The 27,690-nt window shown below is 45.0% G+C and overlaps 1 protein-coding gene across 2 annotated transcripts; it reads left to right on the top strand.

Annotated features, from left to right (window-relative positions):
* Positions 1–27,465, top strand: LOC142250857 (class I histocompatibility antigen, F10 alpha chain-like). 2 transcript variants are annotated; one of them, XM_075323127.1, is made up of 7 exons: positions 1–138; positions 11,628–11,891; positions 12,262–12,540; positions 14,794–15,066; positions 22,893–22,988; positions 25,245–25,271; positions 26,328–27,465. In XM_075323127.1, the coding sequence occupies exons 1-7, from the start codon at positions 90–92 to the stop codon at positions 26,372–26,374; spliced, it is 1,035 nt and encodes a 344-aa protein (XP_075179242.1). In that variant the 5' UTR covers positions 1–89; the 3' UTR covers positions 26,375–27,465. The 2 variants fall into 2 exon arrangements, with proteins under 2 accessions (XP_075179242.1, XP_075179243.1); XM_075323128.1 differs by lacking the exon at positions 25,245–25,271.
* The last annotated feature ends 225 nt before the right edge of the window (positions 27,466–27,690 follow it).

Genomic DNA, 27,690 nt, shown 5'->3' with positions numbered 1-27,690 from the left:
TATTGTGCAGCTCTCGGCTGTTTAGTTCGATATTTCTCCATGGTGAAGGCTCCTGCTTTCGTTCTTATAGCAGACACAGAATGTAGAAGATGCTCGTCCTGTCCCTGATACTTCTGGCCGTGTCTGGAGTGTATTCTGGTGAGTGTGTAGAGCTTATTATATTATTATCCATTATATCATTATACTATACTGTTATATTTACATTGCTTTTTATAGTTTTGGTTTTGTCAGCATTAGTGTCTACGCAGTTTTTGTGCATTGTGTTTTCTGACCTTTTACCTAAATACAAAGATATAAGTTTTCGAACAAACATAAATTGTTTGTCTGTAAAGCAGCTGCTAGGTCCTTTTACATATTACTCATTCAGGCCTAAAAGCTTCAAGTCACTTCTGACTGACTTTATCGTGAAGCAAATGTATCTTTTGCCGGCTCCTCTTCCTCTTTTCTTCCCCTTACTGTTCGGGTTCCTCAGGGTTTAGTTCTAGGCCCCCTCCTCTTACTGTTGGGGTTCCTCAGGGTTCAGTCCTAGGTCTCCCCCTCTTACTGTCGGCGTTCCTCAGGGTTCAGTCCTAGGTACCCTCCTTTTACTGTCGGGGTTCCTCTGGGTTCAGTCATAGGTCCCCTCCCCTTACTGTCAGGGTTCCTCAGGGTTCAGTCCTAGGTCCCCCTCCCCTTATTGTTGAGGTTCCTCAGGGTTCAGTTCTAGGTCCTCTCCCCTTACTGTTGGGTTCCTCAGGGTTCAATCTTTGGTCCCCTTCCCTTACTGTTGGGTTCCTCAGGGTTCAGTCCTAGGTCCCCTCCCCTTACTGTCAGGGTTCCTCAGAGATCGGTTCAAGGCCCCCTCCTCTTACTGTTGGGGTTCCTCAGGGTTCAATGCTAGTCCCCCTCATCTTCTCTCTATACACCACCACTTTTGGACAAACCATCAGTAGATTCGGTTTACAGTACCATCTCTCTGCTGATTACACCCAATTATACACTTCATCTATTGACATCACCCCCGCATTACTACAAAATACCAGTGATTGTCTGTCAGCTGCCTCTAACATCATGTCCTCCCTCTAAATCTGTCAAAATCTGAACTCCTCATGTTTCCTCCCTCTCCTAATCTTCATAAACCCAATATTGCCATTTCCATGTGTGGTTCTATCATTACTCCCCAGCAGCCCACCCGCTGGATTCAGATTTCTCCTATATGCCCTACATTTGCTCATGTCACCTCCACCTCAAAAAGATTTCCAGAGTTCAACCTTTTCTTACCTTTGATTCTTCAAAAACTCTTATGTCACTCTTATTCATTCTCGACTGGACTATTGCAACTCTCCACTAATTGGTCTCCCTGCTCTCTCCAATCCATCCTGAATACAGAACCAGGATCTTATTCCTCTCCAACCGGTACACCAATGCCTCCACTTTGTGCCAGTCATTGCACTGGTTGCTCATCTGCTACAGAGTATATTCTAAATCTTATCACCCTCATTTACAGAGAAATTCACAGTTCTGCATAGCCCTACATCTCCACATCATCTGTTCATCACCCTACCTGTCCTCTCCACAGTTCTGCACCTCCCTATATCTCCTCCTCTTCTCTGTCTATCACCCTACTCATCCTATCCATGGTTCTGCAATGCCGTACATCTCCTCATCTGTCCATCACCCTATCCGTACTCTCCAGTTTTGCACTGCCCTATATCTCCTCATCATTTGTCTACCAACTTACCTGTCCTCTCCACAGTTATAATCCGCCATACGTCTCCTCATCTGTCCATCACATTACCTGACCTCTCCACAGTTCTGCACCACCCTACATCTCCCCACCCTCCTCCACAGAGCAGTTCACAGTTCTGCGCCGCTTAACATCTCCTCTTCAACTGTCCATCACCCTACTTGGCCTCTCTACAGTTCTGCACCGCCCTACATCTCCTCCTCATCTGTCTATCACCCTACCCATCCTCTGCACAGTTCTGCACCGCCCTATATCTCCTCATCTGTCTATCACCCCTGCCGTGCCCTCTGTTCTGCTAATGATCTAAGACTAACATCCTCTATAAGCTGAATCTCCTAGCCCCGTTCCTAACACTTCTCACGAGCTGCACCAATTCTCTGGAACGCACTACCAAGAACCAATAGATTACATCACAATACCCACAGTTTTAAGCATACCCTAAAACACATTTCTTTAGTCTGGCCTAACACTTGTCCTCACTTTTCTAACTATTCCAGTTTTTCCCTTACATTTTCTTCCAAATCTTGTACACACTGGCTGATGACTGGTACATGCAGTGTTATGTGAAGCCTCTATTTATTATACTGATGGCAGGAGAATACAAGCACTTTCCACCATTTACAGTACCTTTGTGTCCCCCTTAATTCCTCATAGACTGTAGCTTATGAGCGGGACGCTCACTCCTCTCAGTATCTGGTGAATTGTGATACTCTGTAATATCTGATATTGTCTGTACATGTCCCCTCTCAATTGTAAAGTGTTGGCACGATATACATAAAAATTACTAATATTAATGTTATTTGACATCTAAGTGGTCAAACAGGTTGGAGAGGTGATTATAATGACTGACATCTAAGCAGTAAGACAGGGACATACAGTCGTATGAAAAAGTTTGGGCACCCCTATTAATGTTAACCTTTTTTTCTTTATAACAATTTGGGTTTTTGCTATTTCAGTTTCATATATCTAATAACTGATGCACTGAGTAATATTTCTGGATTGAAATGAGGTTTATTGTACTAACAGAAAATGTGCAATCCGCATTTAAACTAAATTTGACTGGTGCAAAAGTATGGGCACCTCAACATAAAAGTGACATTAATATTTTGTAGATCCTCCTTTTTCAAAAATTACAGCCTCTAGTCACTTCCTGTAGCTTTTAATGAGTTCCTGGATCCTGGATGAAGGTAGATTTGACCATTCCTGTTTACAAAACAATTCCAGTTCAGTTAAGTTTGATGGTCGCCGAGCATGGACAGCCGCTTCACATCATCCCACAGATGTTCAATGATATTCAGGTCTGGGGATTGGGATGGCCATTCCAGAACATTGTAATTGTTCCTCTGCATGAATGCCTGAGTAGATTTGGAGTGGTGTTTAGGATCATTGTATTGCTGAAATATCCATCCCCTGCGTAACTTCAACTTCGTCACTGATTCTTGCACATTATTGTCAAGAATCTGCTGATACTGAGTTGAATCAATTCGACCCTCAATTTTAACAAGATTCCCGGTGCCGGCATTGGCCACACAGCCCCAAAGCATGATTGAACCTCCACCAAATTTTACTGTGGGTAGCAAGTGCTTTTCTTGGAATGCCGTGTTTTTTGCCTCCATACATAACGCCTTTTTGTATGATCAAACAACTCAATCTTTGTTTCATCAGTCCACAGGACCTTCTTCCAAAATGTAACAGGCTTGTCCAAATGTGCTTTTGCATAGCTCAGGCAACTCTGTTTGTGGTGTGCTTGCAGAAACGGCTTCTTTCACATCACTCTCCCATACAGCTGCACCTTGTGCAACGTGCGCTGTATTGTTGACCGATGCACCTTGACACTATCTGCAGCAAGATGAAGCTGCAGGTCTTTGGAGGTGATCGGTGGATTGTCCTTGACTGTTCTCACCATTCTTCTTCTCTGCCTTTCTGATATTTTTCTTGGCCTGCCACTTCTGGGCTTAACAAGAACTGTACCTGTGTTCTTCCATTTCCTTATTATGTTCCTCACAGTGGAAACTGACAGTTTAAATCTCTGAGGCAACTTTTTGTACCTTCCCCTAAACAACTATGCTGAATAATCTTTGTTTTCAGATCATTTGAGAGTTGTTTTGATGAGCCCATGATGCCACTCTTCATAGGAGATTCACATAGGAGAACAACTTGCAAGTGGCCACCTTAAATACCTTTTCTCATGATTGGATACACCTGCCTATGAAGTTCAAAGCTCAATGAGGTTACAAAACCAATTTAGGGCTTTAGTAAGTCAGTAAAAAGTAGTTAGGAGTGTTCAAAACAAGAAATTGATAAGGGTGCCCATACTTTTTCACCGGTCAAATTTTTTTTAAATGCGGATTGCACATTTTCTGTTAGTACAATAAACCTCATTTCAATCCAGAAATATTACTGAGTCCATCAGTTATTAGATATATGAAACTGAAATATCTGTTGCAAAAACCCAAATTGTTATAAAGAAAAAAGGTTAACATTAATAGGGGTGTCCAAACTTTTTCATATGACTGTACATACTGACTGCCCTTCTCCAAACCCCCCCACCTCCTTCAATACATTTATGACATAAAGTTCCTTCCTCAGGTGCAAATATGAATCCATGCAGTCAGTTGTATAGTAAATGGCCACATATACTAGTTGTAATACTATTGTATGTTTTGAGGATTTCGATAGCGTTAGGGCAATGACAGCCAGAGACGAGTTTGTGGTACAAGATGTTTATGATATGTAACCACGGTAGATACACAACGGAAATACACAGTATAACAAACACACGAAATACTTTCCCGAAACGGAGCGAAGGGGATTCCCGGGGCCACGCACCGGACTCCCCCAGGGAGACCACCAGAGCGAACCCCTATACAGGGACTGTCCGGCAATCAACCCCGGAAGGCCTAAATGCGCCGCAGCCGGGACACAAGGGGCAAGCGGTAAAGTCCAGAAGTGTCCGTACGGGATGAAAGTCCAGAATGGTTATGAACCGGAAGAAACCGGGCAGACGTGCTGACCAAAGACGGCAGACGGAGTCCGGGCACAGTTTGAAGAAACCGGGTATGGTCCAGAGTCGGTCGGTAGATTTTCAGGAGGATCCAAAGGTAATCAAGTAGCAGCAGCAGCAAAGCAGGAGCACACAGCAAGCAGTATACTCAGGCACTGGACTAGGCTTAGAGGCGGCCTTTTAAGCAGCTGGACAGGAAGTAGGGCAACAGAACATAAAACTCCATGTTAACCGAGGGCAAGCTCTTTCAAAAGAGGACTGGAAAACCCGGAAACCTGACATTACTCCCCACCCCAGAAACGGCCTCAGGACGGGTCAGGGCCCGGCTTGTCCGGGTACCGTCGATGAAACTGAGCGATCTTCCGGGGTGCTCGAATGTTACCCACCGGTTCCCAGGAATCGTCCTCGGGGGCGTACCCCTGCCAACGTACCAGATACTGAAGCCGACGACGATGGAGCCGGGAGTCAATAATGTCCTCAACCACGAACTGCTCCTCGCCGTCGACCATCACAGGCGGAGGAGGAGGCACGACACGACCATGAAACGTATTGGGAGAGACGGATTTGAGGAGAGAAACATGAAAGACCGGGTGTACCTTTAGATGGTGCGGTAACCGCAGCCGACAGGCCACAGGGCTCACGATCCCGGTGATCTTGAACGGACCGATGAATTTTTGTCCCAGCTTCTGCGAAGGGACACCCAATCTCAGGTTCTTGGTGGACAACCATACAGAGTCCCCTACCTTATACATGGGTGCCGGTTTCCGGTGAGCGTCTGCCGACCTCTTGTAACGCTCCTGAGCTGTAGCCACAGTGTCCTTCAGAACCTCCAGATTTTGTCGTAGCTCTGTCAATCGGTCCTCCACCGCAGGCACTGAGACCGCAACCGGTGACCTAGGCAAAATAGTCGGATGGTAACCCAAGTTAGCAAAGAAGGGCGTTACCTTAGTGGAGCTGCTCTGAGTGTTGTTATACGAGAACTCCGCCAACGGAAGCATCTTCAACCAATCGTCCTGCAGATGGCTGACATAACAGCGAAGGTATTGTTCCAGGGTTTGATTGGTCCGTTCGGTTTGCCCATTTGTCTGAGGATGGTATGCAGAAGACAAACAGACATCAATCTGGAGTGCCGTACAAAACCCCTTCCAGAACCTAGACGTGAACTGCACGCCCCGGTCAGAGATGATCTCGTCTGGTACCCCATGCAATCGGAATACGTTCTGGATAACCAGATCCACTGTCTCTGCGGCTGAGGGAAGACCGGCACACGGAATAAAGTGAGCAGCTTTAGTCAACCGATCCACCACCACTAAAATGGTATTGTGACCGTCTGAGACGGGCAACTCCACAATAAAATCCATTGAGATAGACCCCCAAGGGCCAGATGGCACGGGTAACGGTTGGAGGAGTCCTGTAGGAGCCACACGAGGGACCTTGCACCGGGCACAAACCACACTTGAGTGGACATAGTCCTTTACATCCTTTAAACAGGTAGGCCACCAGAAAAAACGGTTCAGAAATTCCTGCGTCTTCTGTACCCCCCTATGACCAGCCAACACGGAGTCATGGACCAACTTGAGAACCCGAAGTCTTACGGCCTCCGGGACATAAATGCGTCGCTCTCTCAACCACACACCATTCCGAAGAACAAGAGTTACATCATTCGGGGGGGCAGCAAGAAATACGTCACCATCATAGGCCAGCTTGATGTCCTTCCACAAGTCCTGGTCCTGGATTACTCCAACGAAATTGGCATCCGATAACACAGTCTGAGACGGGGTTCCAGGCACGGAGTCCACGGCGTGGATTCGGGACAAGGCATCGGCTTTCCCATTACGTGAACCTGGACGGTATGTAACGACAAAATTGAACTGGTTAAGGAATAGGCTCCAACGGGCTTGCCGTGGAGACAGGCACCTGGCAGACTTAAGAAATTCCAGATTACGATGATCTGTGAGTACTATCACTTGCTGCGCGGCTCCCTGTAAGTGGTGTCTCCATTCCTTGAAAGCGGAAATAATCGCTAACAATTCCTTGTCCGCAATGTCATAGTTCCTTTCTGCAGGGGACAACCGGCGGGAAAAGAAAGCACACGGATGTAAGAGACTCTTGTCCCCAGTCCTTTGAGAAAGGATGGCCCCTAATGCGTAGTCGGAAGCGTCGACTTCCACGATAAAGGGAAGTGCGGGATTCGGATGTACTAATATAGGCGCTGAGGTAAAACAAACCTTGAGACGATGGAAAGCTTCCTGGGCCTGGGCGGACCACACAAACTTCTGTCCTTTCTTGGTTAACAGAGTGATGGGACGAACGATCTCTGAAAAATTACGGATAAAACGTCGGTAAAAGTTGGCAAAACCGACAAAGCGTTGTACCTCTTTGATGTTCCCCGGTTCCGGCCAGTCTAGAATTGCTTGTATCTTGCCAGACTCCATGTTCAGTCCCTGAGGAGAGATGACATAACCTAAGAATTGTATTTGTGAGCAATGGAATTCGCATTTCTCCAGTTTGATGTACAGGTGGTTTTCCCTCAGCCGGGTAAGTACGGTCTTGACGTGTTCCTGGTGTTCCTGTAGGGAATCAGAAAAGATTAGGATATCGTCCAGATAAATCACCATGAATTGGTCCATGATATCCCTAAAAATATCATTAACTAGATGTTGGAAAGTCGCGGGAGCGTTACAAAGTCCAAAAGGCATCACTAGGTACTCAAAATGTCCATACCGACATCGGAACGCGGTCTTCCACTCGTCTCCGGGACGTATACGGAGTAGATTGTATGCCCCACGGAGATCCAATTTGGTGAATATTTTTGCCTGTTGGACCCTCTCCAATAGCTCAGGAATCAACGGTAACGGATACCGGTTCCGTATAGTTATTTTATTCAGTTCCCGGTAGTCAATACAGGGTCTCAGAGTCCCCTCTTTCTTTTTCACGAAAAAGATGGGTGCCCCTGCTGGTGAGGTAGACGGACGAATAAATCCCTTAGCTAGACTTTCATCAATGTATTCTTTTAGTGCTTCTAGCTCAGGTGCCGCCAACGGGTAGACATGACCAAACGGGATCTCCGCCCCTGGGAGTAAGTCTATGGGGCAATCATACGGTCTATGCGGGGGAAGCCGATCGGCTTTTCTTTTGTCGCATATATCCGCAAAGTCGTTATACACCGGGGGTAGAACAGGTACCTGTACAGTGCCTTCCGCATTCGGTGTTACTGGAACCGGAACAGTTGGACTAATGGTCGGAATACTCTGCGGTGGGAAGGATATTTCCTTAGTTTCCCAATCGATGACCGGATTTGTAGACCGTAGCCACGGAATACCTAGAATAATCGGAAAATGAGGAGAAGAAATTAACATGAAAACAAGGGTCTCCTGCTGACCTGGCTTCATGACGCATTCTAGCGGTACGGTTTCCCGATCAACTGGTCCAGAGATTAACGGAGATCCGTCAACCGTCTCCATGGTAACCGGTGAGGATCTTTGCTGAGTCCGGATACCGTGTTTCCTGGCAAAAGAGGAGTCCATGAAATTTCCCCCTGCCCCAGAATCTATCATTGCAGAGGTAGGTATTAGCTGTCCCTCCCACCGGATCTGAATGGGGAGCGAGCAATGGGTATATTTCCCTTCCGAGTCCTTCGGTGAGGTTGACATTACAGTCAAGGGAAATACCGCATCCAAGTGTCCGCTTGCCTCAGAGATATCGGACTCTGCGTCCGTGTTGTCACACTCTGCCATGGCTGCCAATACCTTATTTGGGCGATTCGGACGTTTCGGGCAGTCGATCAAGAAATGGTCTGATTGACCGCAATAGAAACACAAACGCTCACGGAGCCGGTGTTCGCGACGTTCATTGGTCTCTCGCTTTTGCAGAGAGTCCACTTGCATAGGAACGTCCTCGGCCTCCCGTGGCGTCCTGAGAGCGGGTTCTCTGGAAGGAAATGCAAAGTTGTTCACACGGTTTACAGCTGCCCATTTTTCCTGTCTACGTTCCGTCAAGCGGGTATCAATACGCACACAGTGCTGGAGAAACAGTTCAAAATCCCCTGGAGATTCGGAACGGGCTAACTCGTCTTTGATGGTACCGGACAAACCCTTTCTGAAAACAGACAATAATGCATTGTTTCCCCAGTCGGTGTCTACCACTAACCTCTTAAATTCAGTGGCGTATTCAACGACAGAACGCTTTCCCTGACGTAAGGAAAGGAGAGCCGATTCAGCGGTAGCACGGCGATTCGGATCATCAAACATCTGCGCCATTGCGGTCAGAAAGTCCTCCAGGTGATTTAAACGGATGTCCCGGTTCTCTATCATAGGATTAGCCCAAGCCAGTGCTCGTGAGGTTAATAACATAATTATACATAACACCTTGGACCGGTCAGAACGGTAATAATCAGCATGTACATCAAAAAACAGTATACATTGGTTCACAAATCCACAAAACTGACTACGGTCACCATTGAAACGGAATGGGGGTAACCTAGGCATACCGGCAGCTGATACGGACGTAGTGGGGACGGCTTCCTGAGCCTCCACTCTGACTTGCAAATCCTGTATAGCCGGACCCAGTACCTGGTGATCATGGCCCAGCTGTGTCTCCACATCTCTAAGTTTAGTCTGCACCACCTCCATCTCCTGCTGCAAGGAGTTAATCATAGAAAAGAGCTGATCTACTCGTGTCTCAGTCATTGCCCCAGCGAAATCCTCTTAGAGGCCTGAGTATAATGTAATACTATTGTATGTTTTGAGGATTTCGATAGCGTTAGGGCAATGACAGCCAGAGACGAGTTTGTGGTACAAGATGTTTATGATATGTAACCACGGTAGATACACAACGGAAATACACAGTATAACAAACACACGAAATACTTTCCCGAAACGGAGCGAAGGGGATTCCCGGGGCCACGCACCGGACTCCCCCAGGGAGACCACCAGAGCGAACCCCTATACAGGGACTGTCCGGCAATCAACCCCGGAAGGCCTAAATGCGCCGCAGCCGGGACACAAGGGGCAAGCGGTAAAGTCCAGAAGTGTCCGTACGGGATGAAAGTCCAGAATGGTTATGAACCGGAAGAAACCGGGCAGACGTGCTGACCAAAGACGGCAGACGGAGTCCGGGCACAGTTTGAAGAAACCGGGTATGGTCCAGAGTCGGTCGGTAGATTTTCAGGAGGATCCAAAGGTAATCAAGTAGCAGCAGCAGCAAAGCAGGAGCACACAGCAAGCAGTATACTCAGGCACTGGACTAGGCTTAGAGGCGGCCTTTTAAGCAGCTGGACAGGAAGTAGGGCAACAGAACATAAAACTCCATGTTAACCGAGGGCAAGCTCTTTCAAAAGAGGACTGGAAAACCCGGAAACCTGACACTAGTGGTCACAATTCATGACATCAGCCTAAGTAATGAACACATGACTACAAGAGGCTGAAATGCTCGTAAACCATTAAAAAAACCTGTCCGAATATCCATATAGGAAAAATAGTCATATAAAAAGAAGTAACACAATGAAAATTGACTTAATATATTTAAAGGGTGTGATCAACAATTGCATATTTTAAAACTTTAATCGACTCTATTACCTCATCGGCGGAATCGATTGGATGCGTTCTCAGGAACCAAATCAATTATAGTCAATTTTAAACTTATTACATCCTTATTATGTTCAAGTAAAAAAATTTGCATACCATATGTGACAATATAACAAGATGGAAATGATGGTGGTTTCTAATACAGTAGTGGAGGGAGGAAAAAAATTGGATGCCCAACTAAATTACGCTAAACTTAAAGGGAAACCTTAATCAAAAATGACCTATTGTCAAAATCAGATTATTGTGTAACATAAATTAAAAAAATACATATCTATAACTGTCACAATAGTTATGAAGTAATGACTCCTAAACTGGCCCTCAGGCTAGGGGAGCCCCTAACTGTCCCTTATTCCAGAGGTAGGCATGATGGTGGTGAGGTCTGGACCTCCAGCGTAACCCTAACTCCTAAGAAGCCCTGGTCTTACACCCCCTCACCCTCATCTCAGGAGGGTGCCGGGACTGGAGTGATAAATCCCCAAATAAATAGACAGGGAGAAGCTAAACTCGAAAAATAAAATAATAATACATGATTTGAAGCTTAATGCAATTTGATAAATACCAGACTTGCTTTATTTGAGAAAAGGGGAATCACATGCTGTATATACATCACTAATTTTGTGGTTCACAAATTAAGGCATGTGATAGACTTCAAAAAAGTCACAGTCCGGACAGCACTGGACTATCTCGTCGTTATAAGTTGCATCAGGCAGACAACAAAGTGAAAAACAGAAGTATATTTTTAAGAAATTCTCACTTTATATAAGATACGATTAAAGATGAGCCTCTGAAATTGCAAAGGAACAACTTTGGGTTGAATCCTTAAATTCACATACAAAAAATTCATATGATACATAGGGAAGTTCTGTAGCTGTATCGTCACTCAGTGTGACTGTGAATTGATTTATCTGAGATATACTGCAATCACAGCACCATAATGACAGCATTGCTATTATTCTTCACACACTACAACAAGGAGGGCATTTTAATTCCCGTCTTTCTTAATTTTGCTACTAAACAGAAATCCAAAAGCCTAGGCTTGTCTGTCGCAGGCAGGGAAGATACTAAACAAAAATCCAAAAGCCTAAGCTTGTGTGTCACAGGCAGGAAAGATAATAAACAAAAATCCAAAAACCTAGGCTTGTGTGTCACAGGCAGGGATGAGATATATGAAAGTGTTCGAATTATTGTGGAATCATAAATTTCAGGAAATTCGACTGATACTCGATCCTCCGTGGATCGGTCCACTCATCATTAATGAGTACTGACCAGTTGTGGATGATAATCTGATCAATCTTCTGTATGTCTCCCATAGACAGTCACTCTTTGCGCTATTATTACACGGGGGTCTCAGCTTCAGGATATGGATTGCCCGAATTTTACAAAGTTGGATACGTGGATGACCAGCAGATTGATGTGTACAGCAGCGATAATCAGAGAACTATTCCTGTGGCTCCGTGGTTGAAGAGGAATGAGAGACCCGAGCACTGGGAGACTATAACAAATATCGCTAAGGAACATGAGGGTTTGTTCAGAGATGAAGTGAAGATCGGGATGAAGAGATTCAACCACACCGACGGTGAGACACATAACACCCTATCATTATTATACTGTAGCTCTGTGATATCCAGTAAAATAAGCTATGCCAGACCAATTGTTTGCTTAGGGATTAGTCCTAGACCTTCAGAGTATATGGGTCGTCCACTAGTTCATTCTTGAAATGTAATGTGTAGAAAAAAGTCATAGTATCAGGGAAGACCCTCTCCACCGCCATATGTTGGCGCGACTATAAACACTAGTCCACAACTCAATTTCAAAATCGCCCTTCACTCAGATTGCAAAAAGGTGCACAAAACATGGCCCGAAATGTCCAAAACCAGGAAATACTGGTAAGGGATATACAAGTTTTGCCTTTGTTCTGTGTAATTTCTTACTATCTTGTGTTTCAGGTTTCCACCTCGTGCAGGTAATGCACCACTGTGAGCTGTGGGATGACGGCAGCGTCATTGGTTATCAGAACTACAGATATGACAGGAGAGAGTACATGTACCTGGATTTAGAGACGGCGACATATTTCCCTACAATGGCCGAGGCTCAGATCACCACACAGAGATGGAATAGTGAGAATGTAAAAATGGGAGAAATAGCCAAAAATTACCTGGAAAGAATATGTGTCAAGAATCTGAAGAGATTCATTACGTATGGGAGAGAAGATCTGGAGCGGAGAGGTAATAATGTCTGATAGGGCAAATATTGTCAAATCTGGTAAAAAAAACAAACCAGGAGGGGTTAATCATTGCCAAAAATCCCATTCCATATTGTATTTTCACATGAACGTATGGAAACTGAGTGCTGGAGACTGTTGGGTTGCAGTGAACAACTTCTCCGATTTACCTTTCCATTACACTTTTATTCTTTTTGGTGTGTTCAAAGGGGGGTTTTGCACGTTGTTTCACCTCCAACAGATAACGCATGACATTAGATTAAGTTTCAGGTTTTGACTTGGATCATAATCCCCTGAATTTTCTGACATTCATTGGTATGATCAGAAAATAAAAAGAGCCATCTGTGAAAGATTGGTGCTCACTGAAAAGTAGACCTAAGACCATGACAAGGTCAAATTACCAGTAACAGAAGAAAAAGTGTCTCAAACGAGCGGGTGATTTAATGTCCAAGTCAAAATCTGACAGCTATGGTACAATAAATAATTCATAGTGGATTTTTGATCATGGACTGTGTAGATGATTGTAGCTCTGGCATCTCTGCATAGATGCCGATTTAAACACTGCCCCGGCTGCCTATGGCTGAGAGGCACTGTGTATTTAAGGCACCCTCTCATTAGGGGAGGTGCCTGCGCAACACCTTGTTTTAGTTAGTGTCCTATCGGTCTGGCTAGTTGTCAGGTCCCATTATCCCTGTGTCCGTTACATATACCTGAGTCTGCCTTACCATACCTAACTTTCCCTGCCGTGCTCACCATATCTGTCTGTACTTGTCTGTCCAGCCTGCCTCAGTCATCCCACCTGTAACCGGAGTTTGTCACCTATCCTGGGGGTCAGCTGCCACAGTTCTGGTCACTGCCCTGAGAATGGTAGCTGATCTCCGCCTCCAACTAAAGAGTAAGCCCAGGTCCCCCCTGTGGTCCAGTGGGTCCACTAATCCCGCTCGCTGCCCCTACACAGGCCACAAGCGTTACAGTGATGATGTACCAATGCAGCCTGAATCCAGAACATGTCCACCACCATGAAATTCACAGCATCGATTTACATGTGGTGGTTTGCTCATCATATTTAACAGTAGATTTTCTCATCAGCACTTGAATTACATTTCATAATATATTTTATTCACAAGTTTACTACTGTAACGCGCATTATATATTTTCACTGCATATAAGAGCCATTAGCACCTTCAAGAAACAACGTATAAAGCAATTATAGGTGTTTTTATGATCTCTTTTCAGGAGCACAGTGCTCCGCTGCTTCTTGGTTGCCAAGGGCAAGGTGCTCCTGAATATTGATAGCTGTGACCAGAGACATGGTCTCACTGTTGACCCAATTGTGTGTCCTCCCATGCTGATTTTGGAAGTAGGGAGCATCTGCATTATGGGAGATGTGCAGGGAAGCTAAGGATGGCCAGATCCAACGATCCTGTCAGCGGCAAGGTTCTGCCACTTAGGGGATCTGCAAGTGGCGCCTGCACACTTTTCCAACCAAATTTGTCACTCAAAAAAGCCAAAGAGTGCCCCCTCCCTTCCGAGCCCTGCCGTGTGGCCAAACAGTAGTTTTCAACAACATATAAGAATGTCACTTTCAATAGAAATAGTGTGAAAAATTGTGGCATTCCTTTTGTCCTTTTACCCCATATAAATCTACAAAAATTGGGGCTAAAACAAGTTTTTACTGGAAAATATGTATTTTTTTTCTTGGCCCAGTGTTATTAAATAAAATTTTACAATGTCATAAAATTCTGAGAAACACCTGCAGAATAAAAGTGTTTCCTTCATGCCTAGATGAATTATTTGAAGGATGTAGTTTCCAAAATAGGGTCACTTATGGGGGGGTCTCTGATGTTTTGGCATCTTGGGGCCTCAACAAATGCAACATTGTGTCCTCAACCTATTCCAATGAAATTTTCACTCACAAAGTCAAATGGCGCTCCTTCCTTTCCAAGTCCTGTGTGCGTCTAAATAGTAGTTTCTGACAACATATCGAGTATTGCAACATTTGGGAGAAGTTGTGTAATATAGTGTGATGTTCATTTTCTCCAATGGAAATGAAAAAATTGAGGCTAAACGAAAAGTTTGGTGAAAAAAATATAATTTTTCACTTTTTTCATTACACTTTGCACTGATTTCTGTGAAGCACTTGATAATGCAGTTTTGAAGACCCCTCAAAGTCACTTGAAGAGGTCCCTAAAAAAATAGGTTTTGTAAATTTTGTTGACAAAAAAAAAATTGAAATGGTTTTCTTTTTCCCTCTTAGTTCGGCCGGGGGTGAAGGTCACACATCGGGGATCAGGAGGGGTCACAAAGCTTCACTGCCATGTGTATGGATTTCACCCCCGAGCTGTGGATGTGAAGATTATGAAGAATGAAAAGGACGAGATTCCCTTAGAGGAGACCACAAACGTCCTCCTCAATCCTGACGGCACCTATCAGATCAGGGTCAGCGCGGAGGTGACCCCTAAAGAGGGCGACAGCTACTCCTGTTATGTGGATCACAGCAGCCTGGTGGAGCCACTCCTCGTACAATGGGGTACGGCTAATGGGGGTTAGATAATTTGCCTGTAACAAGGACAGATCATACTGCAGTTATTGTGTTTGGAGCGGACAACAATTTATTTGATCATTTGTCTCCAGCCTCCATATTGTTTCCATTATCAACTCCAGCACATCCACCGTTTACATGAGGGGATATGCTGCCGGAGAATAGTGCTGATGTGATCGGAGCCAAAAAGTGAATTGCCATTTATTGTTGGATCATTGGACACTAGGACCCTAGGAAAGATCGGGATCAAACATTCATAGGATCGATTGGGTGATCAATGGTTCTTGTAAAAGCATCTTTATCCACACAGCACAATATATACACAATATTCCCAGACAGTATATTCAACCCTGAAAATCCAAAAAAAGAAAGAGAAACATCTAGGCTTCACCACTTAGGACCTCGCAGTTACAGGGTGCGCTTAGTTTATCACGCCGTGTATTAGATTTGGCGCATCTTACATGATGTGAGACCTTTTTTAACTGCCGACAAACCTTAGTGATCCTATTTTACAATTTAAGTGTTTTATTGGTTTTCATGAAAAAAAGGACAACAAAACGGGTCATGTCATACAGATACATATTGCATAACAACTATGAGAACCAGGACCATGAGGTCCAACAGGTAAAGGAAAGAAGGGGAGAGAGGGGGCTGGAGGGCATTGCACATAGGCGCTATTGTGACAATTATCCACTACAACACCTAGAGAAGCTCCTGGCGCACAGAGTCCCCCTTCCACCCGTCTCTCACTCTCCTAAAGGAAACTTACCATAAAAGAAACTCCTAAAAAGAAAGGTCAGAAAGTGGAAAGAGAAAGGGAAGAAGACAGAAAGGGAGAAAGAGTATCGAAAGAGGGTGCCATGGGGCCTTCACCTGCCCGCCATGTTTATGTAAGGAGGTAAAAGGTTCCGATCAAAAAGGGGATTTGGGTCATGTCATGGGTTTGAGCCAGATCCTGCCAAATAAGACTCCCAGTGGGACCATTTTGTGACCACAGACTCTGCATCCCCCCGCGACTGGGCCAGAACCCTCTCCATCCGGTATATTGCATTCACCTCGTCAGTCCACTCTTCCAGGGTTGGAGAGTCTGCCTTCTTCCAGTGACGGGGTATAACCGACTTGGCCGCCTGTAGGAGGTGTCGCAGAACAGATTTTTTGTACGCAGCCTGCGGCATAGGGAACATGTAAAGCAGAACTGCCTCAGGGTGTCTAGGCACGGTCACTCCTGAAACCTCTTTGATCGCCTCTAGCACCCCCTCCCAAAAGGACTGCAAGGCTAAGCACGACCACCATATATGCGTCATGGTGCCCCCCTGGCTTCCGCACCTCCAACAATTGTCTGGGGTCTCAGGCCACCACCGATGCAGGAGGGAAGGGACCCGATACCATCGTGATATAACTTTATAACTGGTCTCCTGGGACTTAGTAGCAGTCACCGACTTGTGTGACAAGTGGAAGCATCGCCCCCATTGTTCTCTAGAGAATGTTTGGTTGAGCTCCCCCTCCCATGCTCCGCAAAAGGGGGGGAGATCATCCAAGCCCCCGGAGACCAGCAATTTGTATATAACTGAAATGTTGTGATTCGGGGCAGTCGTTGTTGTACACATGGCCTCATAAGGGGATGGAGAGAGTGCAAGCTCGTGCGTCTGTGTGAGTGATGTAATAAAATGCTGGAGTTGGGCGTATTCGAAATTGTGGCGTAGTTTTTGGGGTTTCTCCCCCAAAATCGTAGAGAGTGGAAGTGTCCGACCCTGTGGGGCAATATGGATGAGCCGAAGAGGCGTCCGTTTAGTTCCTTCCAGGAAGCGAGTGACAGAGGCACCCGGAAGAAAATCCGGACTATCGGTCACCGGCATCAGCGGTCCATATGCACGAATCAGATCGCATTTCCTACCAGGGGCGTGTATGGTGCGCAGAGTCTGCTCGATACTGTACCCCACCACCAGTTTGCGACGGTTCAGCCGTGGCCATGTCCAAGGCAGAGTTGGCGCCGACAGAGAGCATAGATCATGGGCCAGACGCACCCATAGTTTAGACCCCTCATTATGCAACAGGTCCAGGACACGGGCATGGGCCACTGCTAGGTGATACTTTCGGCAGTCCGGCAGTCCCAGCCCTCCCGCGTCCTTTGGTCTGGTCAGAACACTACCTCGTATTCTGGGTCGGCCCTTGGCCCAGACAAACTGGATAAATAGTTGTTGAATTTTGTACCAATATGACGCGGGGATGTGGACGGGTACCGTCTGCAGAAGGTATAATAAGCGAGGCAGTACTGTCATTTTGAGGGCGCCAACCCTACCAAACCAGGACACCACCCCCTGATGCCAGGTGGCTAGATCCCTCTCTGATTTGATAAGAAATTGTTGGAAGTTAAGTGAAAACAGTTTGGACAGGTCGGATGGAATGGTGATACCCAGATATCGGATACTATTGTTTTGTGGCCACTTAAAAGGGTGTTTGGATTGTAGGCAAGAAACTAGATTTGGAGGAAGGGAGACATTCAAAGCCTCTGATTTGTCGAGGTTTATCCGGAAATTGGACCATCTTCCAAAATTATCCAACTCTGACATCAGGGATGGGAGAGCCTCAAGCGGGTTAGTGAGATAAACTAAGAGGTCGTCGGCGAAAGCCGAGCATTTATATTCATTGTTCGCTATCTTGATCCCTTGGATGTCTGGGTTGGCTCGCAGGGCCGCCATGAGATGCTCCATCACTAGGATGTATAGAAGAGGGGATAAGGGGCATCCCTGTCTCGTCCCGTTATGGATGGTGACAGTGTCCGATAAGGTGCCATTGATTTTTATACGCGCCGACGGGGTGTGGTACAGTGCAAGTATTTTAGCCGTTAGGTTTGGGCCTAGCTGCAGGTGATTTAATGTTTGGGCGAGTGACTCCCATGAAATCCTGTCGAAGGCCTTCTCGGCATCTAAGGACAGGATCATCAATGGTATCCCTCGGTTGCGAGCAAATTGAATAATATCTAGAGTTTTAAGGGTATTGTCTCTAGCCTCTCGTCCCGGGACAAACCCAACCTGGTCTAGGTGGATCAGATCCGGAAGGAGAGGATCGAGCCTGTTGGCAATAAGTTTAGCATAGCACTTAATATCTACATTGAGCAGGGAAATCGGTCTATAGCTACCGCAAACCCCCGGGTCCTTGCCTACTTTGGGAATGACTGTGATGTGCGCCGCTGTAGAGTCTGTTGGAAAGAGGGCGGTGTCTGAAATTGAATTAAAAGACTCCAACATCAGAGGCGCAAGTAGGGTCGAAAAGGATTTATAGAATTTTGCTGTTAGCCCGTCCAGACCTGGACTTTTATTGCCAGGAGCACTCTGGATAACCTGCAATAATTCTTCTATCGTGAACGGGGCCTCAAGATTTTCTAATACGGCACTATTCAGTTTTTTAAAGGGGGAAGGGGGGCATCTGTTGAGGCGTTGGGGGATACCCTAGGAGGGGGTAGATTGTACAACCTAGAATAATAGTTATGAAAGGCATTTGAAATCTCAGGGGTAGTATGAACCAGGCCACCCGATGAGTCCTGAATATGTGGAATCAGGTTTGTTGCCCTTTTGGTACGTAACGCGTTGGCAAGCATTTTGCCTGGTTTGTCGCCGAACTCGTAGAATTTGCTCCTACCCAATTGAATAATGTGACTATATGAGGAGTCCAGTAATTTCCTAACCTCCAACCTCGCTCTTAGAAGTGCTTGGAGTGTCGAGGCCGCCAGAGCACGTTTATGGAGGAGTTCAAGTGTTGTGACTTTTTGAAGAGCGTCTTTAATGGCTTGTGCCCTACTTTTTTTAATTCGAGAGCCGTGTTTAATGAAAGTCCCACGAAGGACACATTTTAGGGCCTCCCACTTAAACACAGGCGCAGTGGTGTCTGATGCGTGGTCCCCCACAAAATTTGTGATAGAGGTGCAAATGTCTGAGGTGCAGCCTTCATCCAAAAGCAGTGACTCGTTAAGCCGCCAGGATCCTGCCGTCTTTGCCATGGAAGGAACATGCATGGAACAGAACACTGGAGCGTGATCCGACCATAGGATGTTTCCAATCCCGGTATGGGACAGCCAAGATAATACATTGTGCTGCACCAGGATATAATCCAAGCGGCTGTACGAGTCCTGCGGGTGCGAGTAAAAGCTGTAATCCCTGTCCGAGGGGTGCTGTATGCGCCACGCATCATACAGTTGGAGCTGTAATAAAGATTTTTTAACTCGTTTAATTAGTGCATAGGAGAGGCTTGACCGACCCTTGGAGTTATCCATAGCCGGATCGAGCGTGATGTTTAGGTCCCCACAGAGAACCACTGAGCCCCTAACCAAAGGGAGGGCCGAACGTACCAATCCGGCGACAAAGCAGTCTTGGTTCTGATTAGGTGCGTACGTATTAATTATAGTAAATTCCTGTCCACTAAGAGATAATGATAAGACAATATAACGTGCTGCCTCATCTATTTTAACGTCCAATACTTGGTGAGGGAGTGATTTGTGTATCCCTATCGCCACCCCCTTTGAGCGTGTCTCTGGATTGTTGGCAAGAAACCATGTGGTGTAGTATTTGTTTTTAATCTTTGGGGTGTGGTTAGTTTTAAAGTGCGTCTCCTGGAGGCAGATCAGGTGTACCTTACGCTTGTGCAGGTGATAAAGGATCTGGGCCCGTTTCTCTGGGGTGTTGAAACCCTTCACGTTGAAGGATGCAATATTCAGGTCTGCCATTTAGAAGGGAATCCGGGTGCTGCAATGGAAGGGTGGCAGGTTTGCAGTTTTGGTGGACGGTCCCCATGGCGAGGTCTAGTACAGAGAAAAAAGATTAGGAAAAGGAGAGAAAAGAGGAAGGAAGACAATTCAGAGGAACAAAACAAAAGCAGAGGGAGAGCCTCCACACTTAACACTAAGCAAGTTAATACAAACAACAGGAGCATGTCCGCCGCACACCGGCGGGGCAGGGGCTTCCAACCTATTGGGGGGAGAATCTGGTCAGACATCACCAAAAGACAACTCCTTTCCAATTGAGCATGAATATAGTGAGGCAAAAAAACATTAGCATGGTACGAAACCATCGGCATCCCATATAAATCAATATCATGTACTATAGATATCTTAGAGAGGTTCCTTCAGGCGCGGTCCGGACTACCGCGGCTCAGATGTGGGCGTCTCTTGCCCCGGAATCTCTCCTCTCTCCGCGGAAGTCCCATAGATTGCCGATTTGTGGAGGGGTTCTCAAGAGGACCCGTGCGCAGCCCCAAACCCCATGGGCGGAGCAGCATGTTAGGCCACTGGGGGAGGAGAATCGGCGGCAAGCCAAGGCCCGACGTAAAAGAGGGCAAGTCCTCGGGTGTACGGAGGGTGAAGTACTTCGAGCCCTGGCGGACCGAGAGGGAGAAAGGGAATCCCCACCGGAACTGGATCTCTTTATCCTTTAAAACATCTAATAGAGGTTTGAGGGCCGCTCTTTGAGCTAGTGTGTGGCGAGAAAGGTCCGGTAAGATTCTAATAGGGGTCCCATTATAGGAGAGGTCAGCTTTTTTCCTGCTTGCCAGTAGGATCGCCTCCTTGAGAGCGTAGAAATGGACCCGGCAGATAACATCCCTTGGGTGGGGGTCCTCCGGATTGAAAGGACGAAGTGCTCTATGAGCTCTGTCCAACTCTATTCTGACCCCTGGCGGGCGCCCGAGCAGCCTGTTGAAAATTGTGGTGAGCACCGACGGTACATCCACGGAAGCAATAGATTCTGGCAATCCTCTGACACGGAGATTGTTTCTCCTATTGCGGTTCTCTAGGTCGTCCATATTTTGCTGCAGGGAGAACAATTGTTTGGCGTGTTCTGCCACTGTAGCTTGTAAGGCATGGATAGAGGTAGAGTTATTTTCTTGTATCGTGGAAACCGTATCCACTCTATCTGTTAGAGATGAGAGTTCCGCTCTGAATTGGGCAAATTCCAGTTTGCATTCCGCAACAACTTGGTTTGCTTAGTGATCCTATTTTAAACAACTGAAGCATTATCGACTCTCCCCCCAAAAACAAGTCATCCAGCTGCTGGGACCTCCTGCGATTCTGAGAATGAAGCTCTGCAGTCCCATCTTGAATTGAGTTGGGGTGCACAGTTGAAGGGGGGGCGGCTCCAGGCCTCTTTGGGTGCAGGGTACATGACACTTACTTATAGCTTTGGACCGCTGTCCATCACGCCTGCTGCCAGATGTCAACATAGATGGGTAATGAGACACGCAACACCAGTGTTCACTTAGCCAAACAGTTTGGTTTAGTTTGGTCTTCACACCATTATGACAGACATGGCCTGTCCCTCGCCAAAACACCAGGGTCTGCATCTCTTTCCTCCTTATTCCTTGCACCTTCAACTGTTTCTAGGCACCGGCGGCTTCTCTAGCCAGATGACTCTCTAAGCCCGTTGCAGTGAGCTATAGGTTCCGGATCTCCAGAGGTTATCACAGTGTTCTCTGACTGGCCCTAGCACCGAGGCCATGTCCTCTCACTCTTCAACCCACTTCTTGACTCCCGTTCCTCTGTAGCTCCCTCTGCCATGCCAACTGTCCCTCCTCCCTTTTACTACCTTAACCCTATGTTATCTAAATCTCACTCTACCTCTGACCTAACCTGACCCTTGGATGGCAGCATTTGGTAAGCTAGTACAGTCCTATCTTTACTACATACGGAGCATTCTCTTCTCTAAGAACCATTTAAATACTAACACACGCATTTATATTACTCAACAGTGTGTATATACAAGACACAGCATATTTATATTATGGGGCACTGCCCGCCTACTACATAGTGTCCATTCATTGACCGTGGGAGTGATGGAGAAAACCAAGCACAGCACTCAGTTATTTCTGTCAGTGCCATAGACATTGAATGGAGTAGAGGACAAGCTCTATTCAAGAGAGGGCTACAAAGCCTCAATATTAAGATCGCTGGGGTCCCAACAATTGGACCAGTATAGATCAGCACATTATCTGTTATCCCGTAGGAAATGGATAGACCCTTTTTATTTTGTGGGGAAATAACCCTTTATTTTTGCCTAAAAACTGTCGTATTTTAATAATTAATATGGCATATGTTTAGACTCTCCAAATCACTACTGTCACAATTCCTATGTGCAGAACATTCTGTATTGCTCTACTGTAATCTACTGCAGAGCCGGTATATGTTGCTTATGGTGCAGAGCGTTTTGCAGGATGAATGCTCTGCTGGTTGTTTCATAGCATTGGGTTTCACAATAATTCTGGGTGGTGCTCACGCAGATGCTTCTCATTCCCGGTGATTGTTCTGCTTCATTTGTTAGCTCAGGACGCTGTCAGTCGTACTTCCTGGTTACAGTAGTGCTGTTTAGTCCCGTGGTGCTCAGTGTTCAGAGCTTGGCCTCTCGACTCTGGACTGCTGTTGACCTGTCTCTGCCTGTGCTTCCCTGTTTCTGTTGTGACTTCCCGGGTTCTGACCTCGGACTTCCTCCTGACTACGTCCCAGCCTGCCCACTGTATTTTGTATGTACTCTCCTGGAACCTTGACCTTCGGCTTGTATTTTGACCTTGTTTCTGTCTGCCCCCCCGTGTGCTGTCGTTCCTTCCTGGTTTATGACCTCAGTCTGTCTGAGAGTCATCACATTTCACCTAGTTTTAGACATAATGGAAGACTGTCTAATAAGAAGTAATAAGATTTCTACCAAAAAACTGCAGCAATTTCAACTACATCAGTAAATGCGATCCAATATGGTGGAGAAGACAAATATTAGTAGTTATATGTCCCCATATTATTTCCATATCATCATCTCATCATTTTCTGCTTTTCCCCTTAGAGCCACCACATCGCTCCCTCCGGCTCTGGATCATCGGTCTTGTGATCACCATCATTATTCTCTCATCTCTTATTGCTGGACTCATTATATACAAAAGTAAGTTTTAGTGAAGCCGGTGACCATATTTCAGGGGATCACCAATACTTTATGGCCATTATGTAAGATCTTTGCTTACTGTCATTGCATGGGAATCTTTATAGCTTAGTCTCAGAAGCTAAAAATGTGTCCTCGTCTTTTGAAGGACACAGAGAGCTTCATAGGAGATTGTTAATTTGACTATGTACGGCAATACTCTTCTGATGAAGTATGTAATGCAAACTATATTCTAGTATTAAAATGTCCCCTGTGTCAGTGATATCAATGGGAATAATGGCAGAGAAGTGCAGCGCTTCATCTACAGCGCCCGCCATGGGAAGCTACATAGATGTCATGCTGAGCTCAGAGGGAGCCGCGGCCTTCTCGGCCCTCATACACATTGATGTCACTGACGCAAGGTGAGGTTTTAACACTAGATTAGGATTGTCCCGATGGGTACACCTTGTCACGGTGGGATGGCTTTTACGCTTTTTATAGAAAAAAAAAGAAAAAAAAGAATACCCAAATAATACCGACATACAGTGACCAAGTAATTCCCTATTACCGTAACAATAGTAAAATACAGTGTATATTATATATATATATATATATATATATATATATACACGGATGGCCAAAAGTATTGGCACCTTTGAAATTGTTCCAAAAAATAAAGTATTTCTCCCAGAAAATGATTGCAAGTACACATATTTTGATATACTGATGTTTATTTCTTTATTTCCTTTGTGTGTACTACAACAACATAAAAAAACTGAGGGAAAAAAAGGCTAACTGGACATAATTTCATACAACAGCCCAAAAATGGGTCCGACAAAATTGTTGGTACCTTTTCAAAATTTTGGATAAACAATCTTGTTTCAAGCATGAGGCAAGTAACATGTGGGCAAAATGAAAATCACACCTGAAACGGGATAAAAGGGGAGAAGTTGACTCAATCTTTGCATTGTGTCTGTGTGTGCCACACTAAGCATGGAGAACAGAAAGAGGAGAAAAGAGCGGTCTGTGGTTTGGTTTGAGAACCAAAATTCCTGAAAAGTATCAACAATCTCAAGGTTACAAGTCCATCTTCAGAGATCTTGATGTTCCTTTGTCCATGATGTGGAACATAATCAAAAAGTTTACAAACCCATGGCACTGCAGATAATCTCCCTGGATGTGGACAGTAGAGAAAAATTGATGAAAGATTGCAATGCAGGATAGTCCAGATTGTTGATAGGCCGCCTCAATCAAGACCCAAAAAATTCAAGCTGTCTTGCACGATCAGGGGCATCAGTGTCAGCGCGAACTATCCGTCCACATCTGAATTAAATGAAACACTATGGAGGAGACCCAGAAGGACCCCACTGCTGACACAGAGACATAAAAAGCTAGACTGCAGTTTGGCAAAATGTACACGAGTAACCAAAATCCTGGGAAAGCGTCTTTTGGACAAATGAGACAATATAGAGCTTATTGGTAAAGCACATCATTCTACTGTTTACCAAAAACAGAATGAGGCCTACAAAGAAAAGATCACAGTATCTACAGTCACACATGGTGGACGTCACAGATGTTTTGCTGCCTCTGGCACTGGGGGCTTTGACTGTGTGCAAGACATGAAATCTGAAGATTACCAAATGATTGTGTGTGGCAATGTAGAGCCCAGTGTCAGAAAGCTACGTCTGCATCCTAGGCCAGGGGTCTTCCAGCAGGACAATGACCCCAAACACTTCAAGAAGCCCCATAAATGGATGGAAGTAAAGTGCTGGAGAGTTCTGAAGTGGCAGCAATGAGTCCGGATCTAAATCCCATTGTCACCTGTGGAGAAGTCTGAAAATTGCTGTTGGGAGAAGAGAAGAGAAAATGTCTTCAACTATTTTGTCCTGCCCATTTTTGGAGTTTTGTGTGAAATTACGTCCAATTTGCCATTTTTGTGTTGTTCCAATACACACAAAGGAAATACATATGTGTATAAGAAAAGAAGTATAATTGCAATATAATTTTCTGGGAGAAATACTTCATATTCTGGAACAATTTTAAAGGGATCAACGTTTATGGTCCTGACTGTATGATCATAGAAAGGTGTCAGGACATTTGCAGCATGACTGTATCATGGAGCGATGTAGAAGGACAGTGATAAATCAGTTTTAGTCAGAGGTAATCTGGTGGGACTAGGACACACGATTAGTCAGCGGCTTGTGATGACTGATGTCTTTACTAAAGATCTCTGATGAATTTTTCGGCCTTTCCTAATTCCATCTCTTCTGTTTATTTCAGAAAAGGAGAAGTACAGGGCGGCCGACAGTGAGTATTGTGCTGGATGCTCCGTACCGCTATACTGCGTGCACAGGGTGTACTTATATTTAAGCTGCATTTATTCTATAACCTGAACATATCTTTATGTTTCTCCAATAATCAAATCACAGTCAGGGTGCAGCTCTCTAAGGGAAAACCCTCAACCTCACTAACCTGCCAGAGACAAAATAATGCAGCAAGAATCAGTATAGTAAAATAATGCAAACAATGGATCGGTCATTAAAAAGTAAAATATGTGTCCAGAGGAGATTATATACTGTAGATGGAGGTAGGGATATCTGAGGAAGCATTTCACATAAATACTCAGTGAGCGTACCCTCCCCTCTATTCAATCACTTATAGACATTGTATACAGTATAAAAGACAACAGGTGAGTACATATAGTACAGGTGGATACTAGTACAGTGTAAGTAGTACAGGTAGAGGGCGGTACAAAACATGTAGTACAGGTGAAGAGCAGTACAGTACTTGTAGTACAGGTAAAGTAAAGGACAGTATTATACAAGTAGTACAGGTTCAGAGAAGTATATTTCATGCAGTACAGGTAAAGGGCAGTACAGTCCATGTAGTACAGGAAAATGGCAGCACAGGACATGTAGTACAGGAAAATGGCAGCACAGGACATGTAGTACAGGAAAATGGCAGCACAGGACATGTAGTACAGGTAGAGGGTAATACATTACTTCTACTGCAGGGAGAGGGCAGTACAGTACTAGTAGTACAGGTGGAGGGCAGTACAGTACTTTTGGTAGCGAAAGAGGGCATTACAGGAGAGGGCACCACAGTACTTAAAGTACAGGTAGAGGGCACCACAGTACAGGTAGTACAGGTAGAGGGCAGTACAGTACTTGTAGTACAGGTAGAGGGCAGTACAGAACATATAGTACAGGTACAGGGCAGGAGGCTATGTGTGCTGTATATATGTGTAATGACTGTACAGTGTGTGAGGCAGTTACTCTGTTTATGCTGTATACTATATATATATTAAGAATCTGTATAGGACATAGTTATTATTTTCTGACCCTTGTTTTCATCTTTTCGCAGCTTCGGACTCTCCGGAGAGCAGCTGTGAAGTCTCTGAAGACTCCTGATGACCCTGGGACAGACTGATATATATTTGGGCGGTTTTGGGTAAACTATGATTTGCCCATTTGTAGTTTCTGACCCCGGACTGAATGAACGGATCAATCTACTCGGCTTCTACCTGATTTCTATAAATAATAATGTTATAACATTAACTAGACGTATAATTGTTCTCCAGGGATCCAAGGAATTAACCCATTAAGATCTCCTTGGAGCCTCAGTCAGGACACAATGTTTTATTAGTTTTTTTTTTACAATCTCTGCTTCACACCCGGACTCTCGCACATCCGGGTTTCCAGCACCAAAAAGGGACATTTGTACCATCTGGCACAACAGCCGGTGATACTCTCCTTCCTCAGGGCTGTGGGATCATTTAGATTTCATTTACAATAGACACAGTCCACATGCAAAAGAAATTTTTCACCATAAATATTGTCAAAACTGCAGATTTTGTTGGAAATTTACTAAAGATTCCACGTCCTGCAAAAAATCTGCAGAAAGAAAGATCGCCGACCTCTATAAAGGTGATCTAAAAATTCATGAATTAATCCGCACTGTATTCTAAAACATTTTTTTGGGGGGGCCCTTTGGTATTCTATTAACCATAACTTTTATTTTTCCTCAGAAGGAAACGAGACGCGCGTTTCGCCGTCTCACTTCCTTCTGAGGAAGACAGCGAAACGTAAGTCAAGGGGTCTCTACGGCAATTACCTCTAATCACTACTTCATATGTGATTGCTCTGCATTGGTAACTTTGTGCGGGGGTTGTGAATGGCTACCACTTATTTATTAACTCTTCGTCACCATTAGGTTATTTTACCTAGATAGTCACGCGGATTTGCTGCCAACTACTGCTTAGATGTCTAAATTGACTCTCGAGAGCTGTACATTGTGTCATCCATTACATTGCAGTTCTCATAAAGTTATGGTACCTGAACTTTATATATGTATTTGTATGTATAGAATTGGCACTTAGTAATTTTATCTAAGTTTACTATTGATGCAGTATATATAATACCATAGGTCAATCTTTTCTATTGTTTTTTTTTTCATGGATTTCTAGTTTATTTCTGAATGTACTAATAAATATACAGATTTTTCTGCCACCTTTCTATAAAGTTTTTTTTGTGTATACATGTTTTTTTTACTTTTGTATAAAACTCCTGATTTTTATATATTTCTGGCCCTTTTTGGATGACAGAAGCCGGTATCTGGTGATGCATCATGTCTGCAGCAGGTCATAACAGCCAGAGGGGCTCTACCAAGGACTAAAGACGCTGGTCATGTGTCACAGGTGTGTCACTGGTGATAGTCATGTGGTTTC

Source organism: Anomaloglossus baeobatrachus, chromosome 9, assembly GCF_048569485.1.
Source record: "Anomaloglossus baeobatrachus isolate aAnoBae1 chromosome 9, aAnoBae1.hap1, whole genome shotgun sequence".
NCBI lineage: Eukaryota > Metazoa > Chordata > Amphibia > Anura > Aromobatidae > Anomaloglossus > Anomaloglossus baeobatrachus.
Note: the sequence above shows the minus strand (reverse complement) of the source record. Positions and strands in the feature narration are given on the sequence as shown.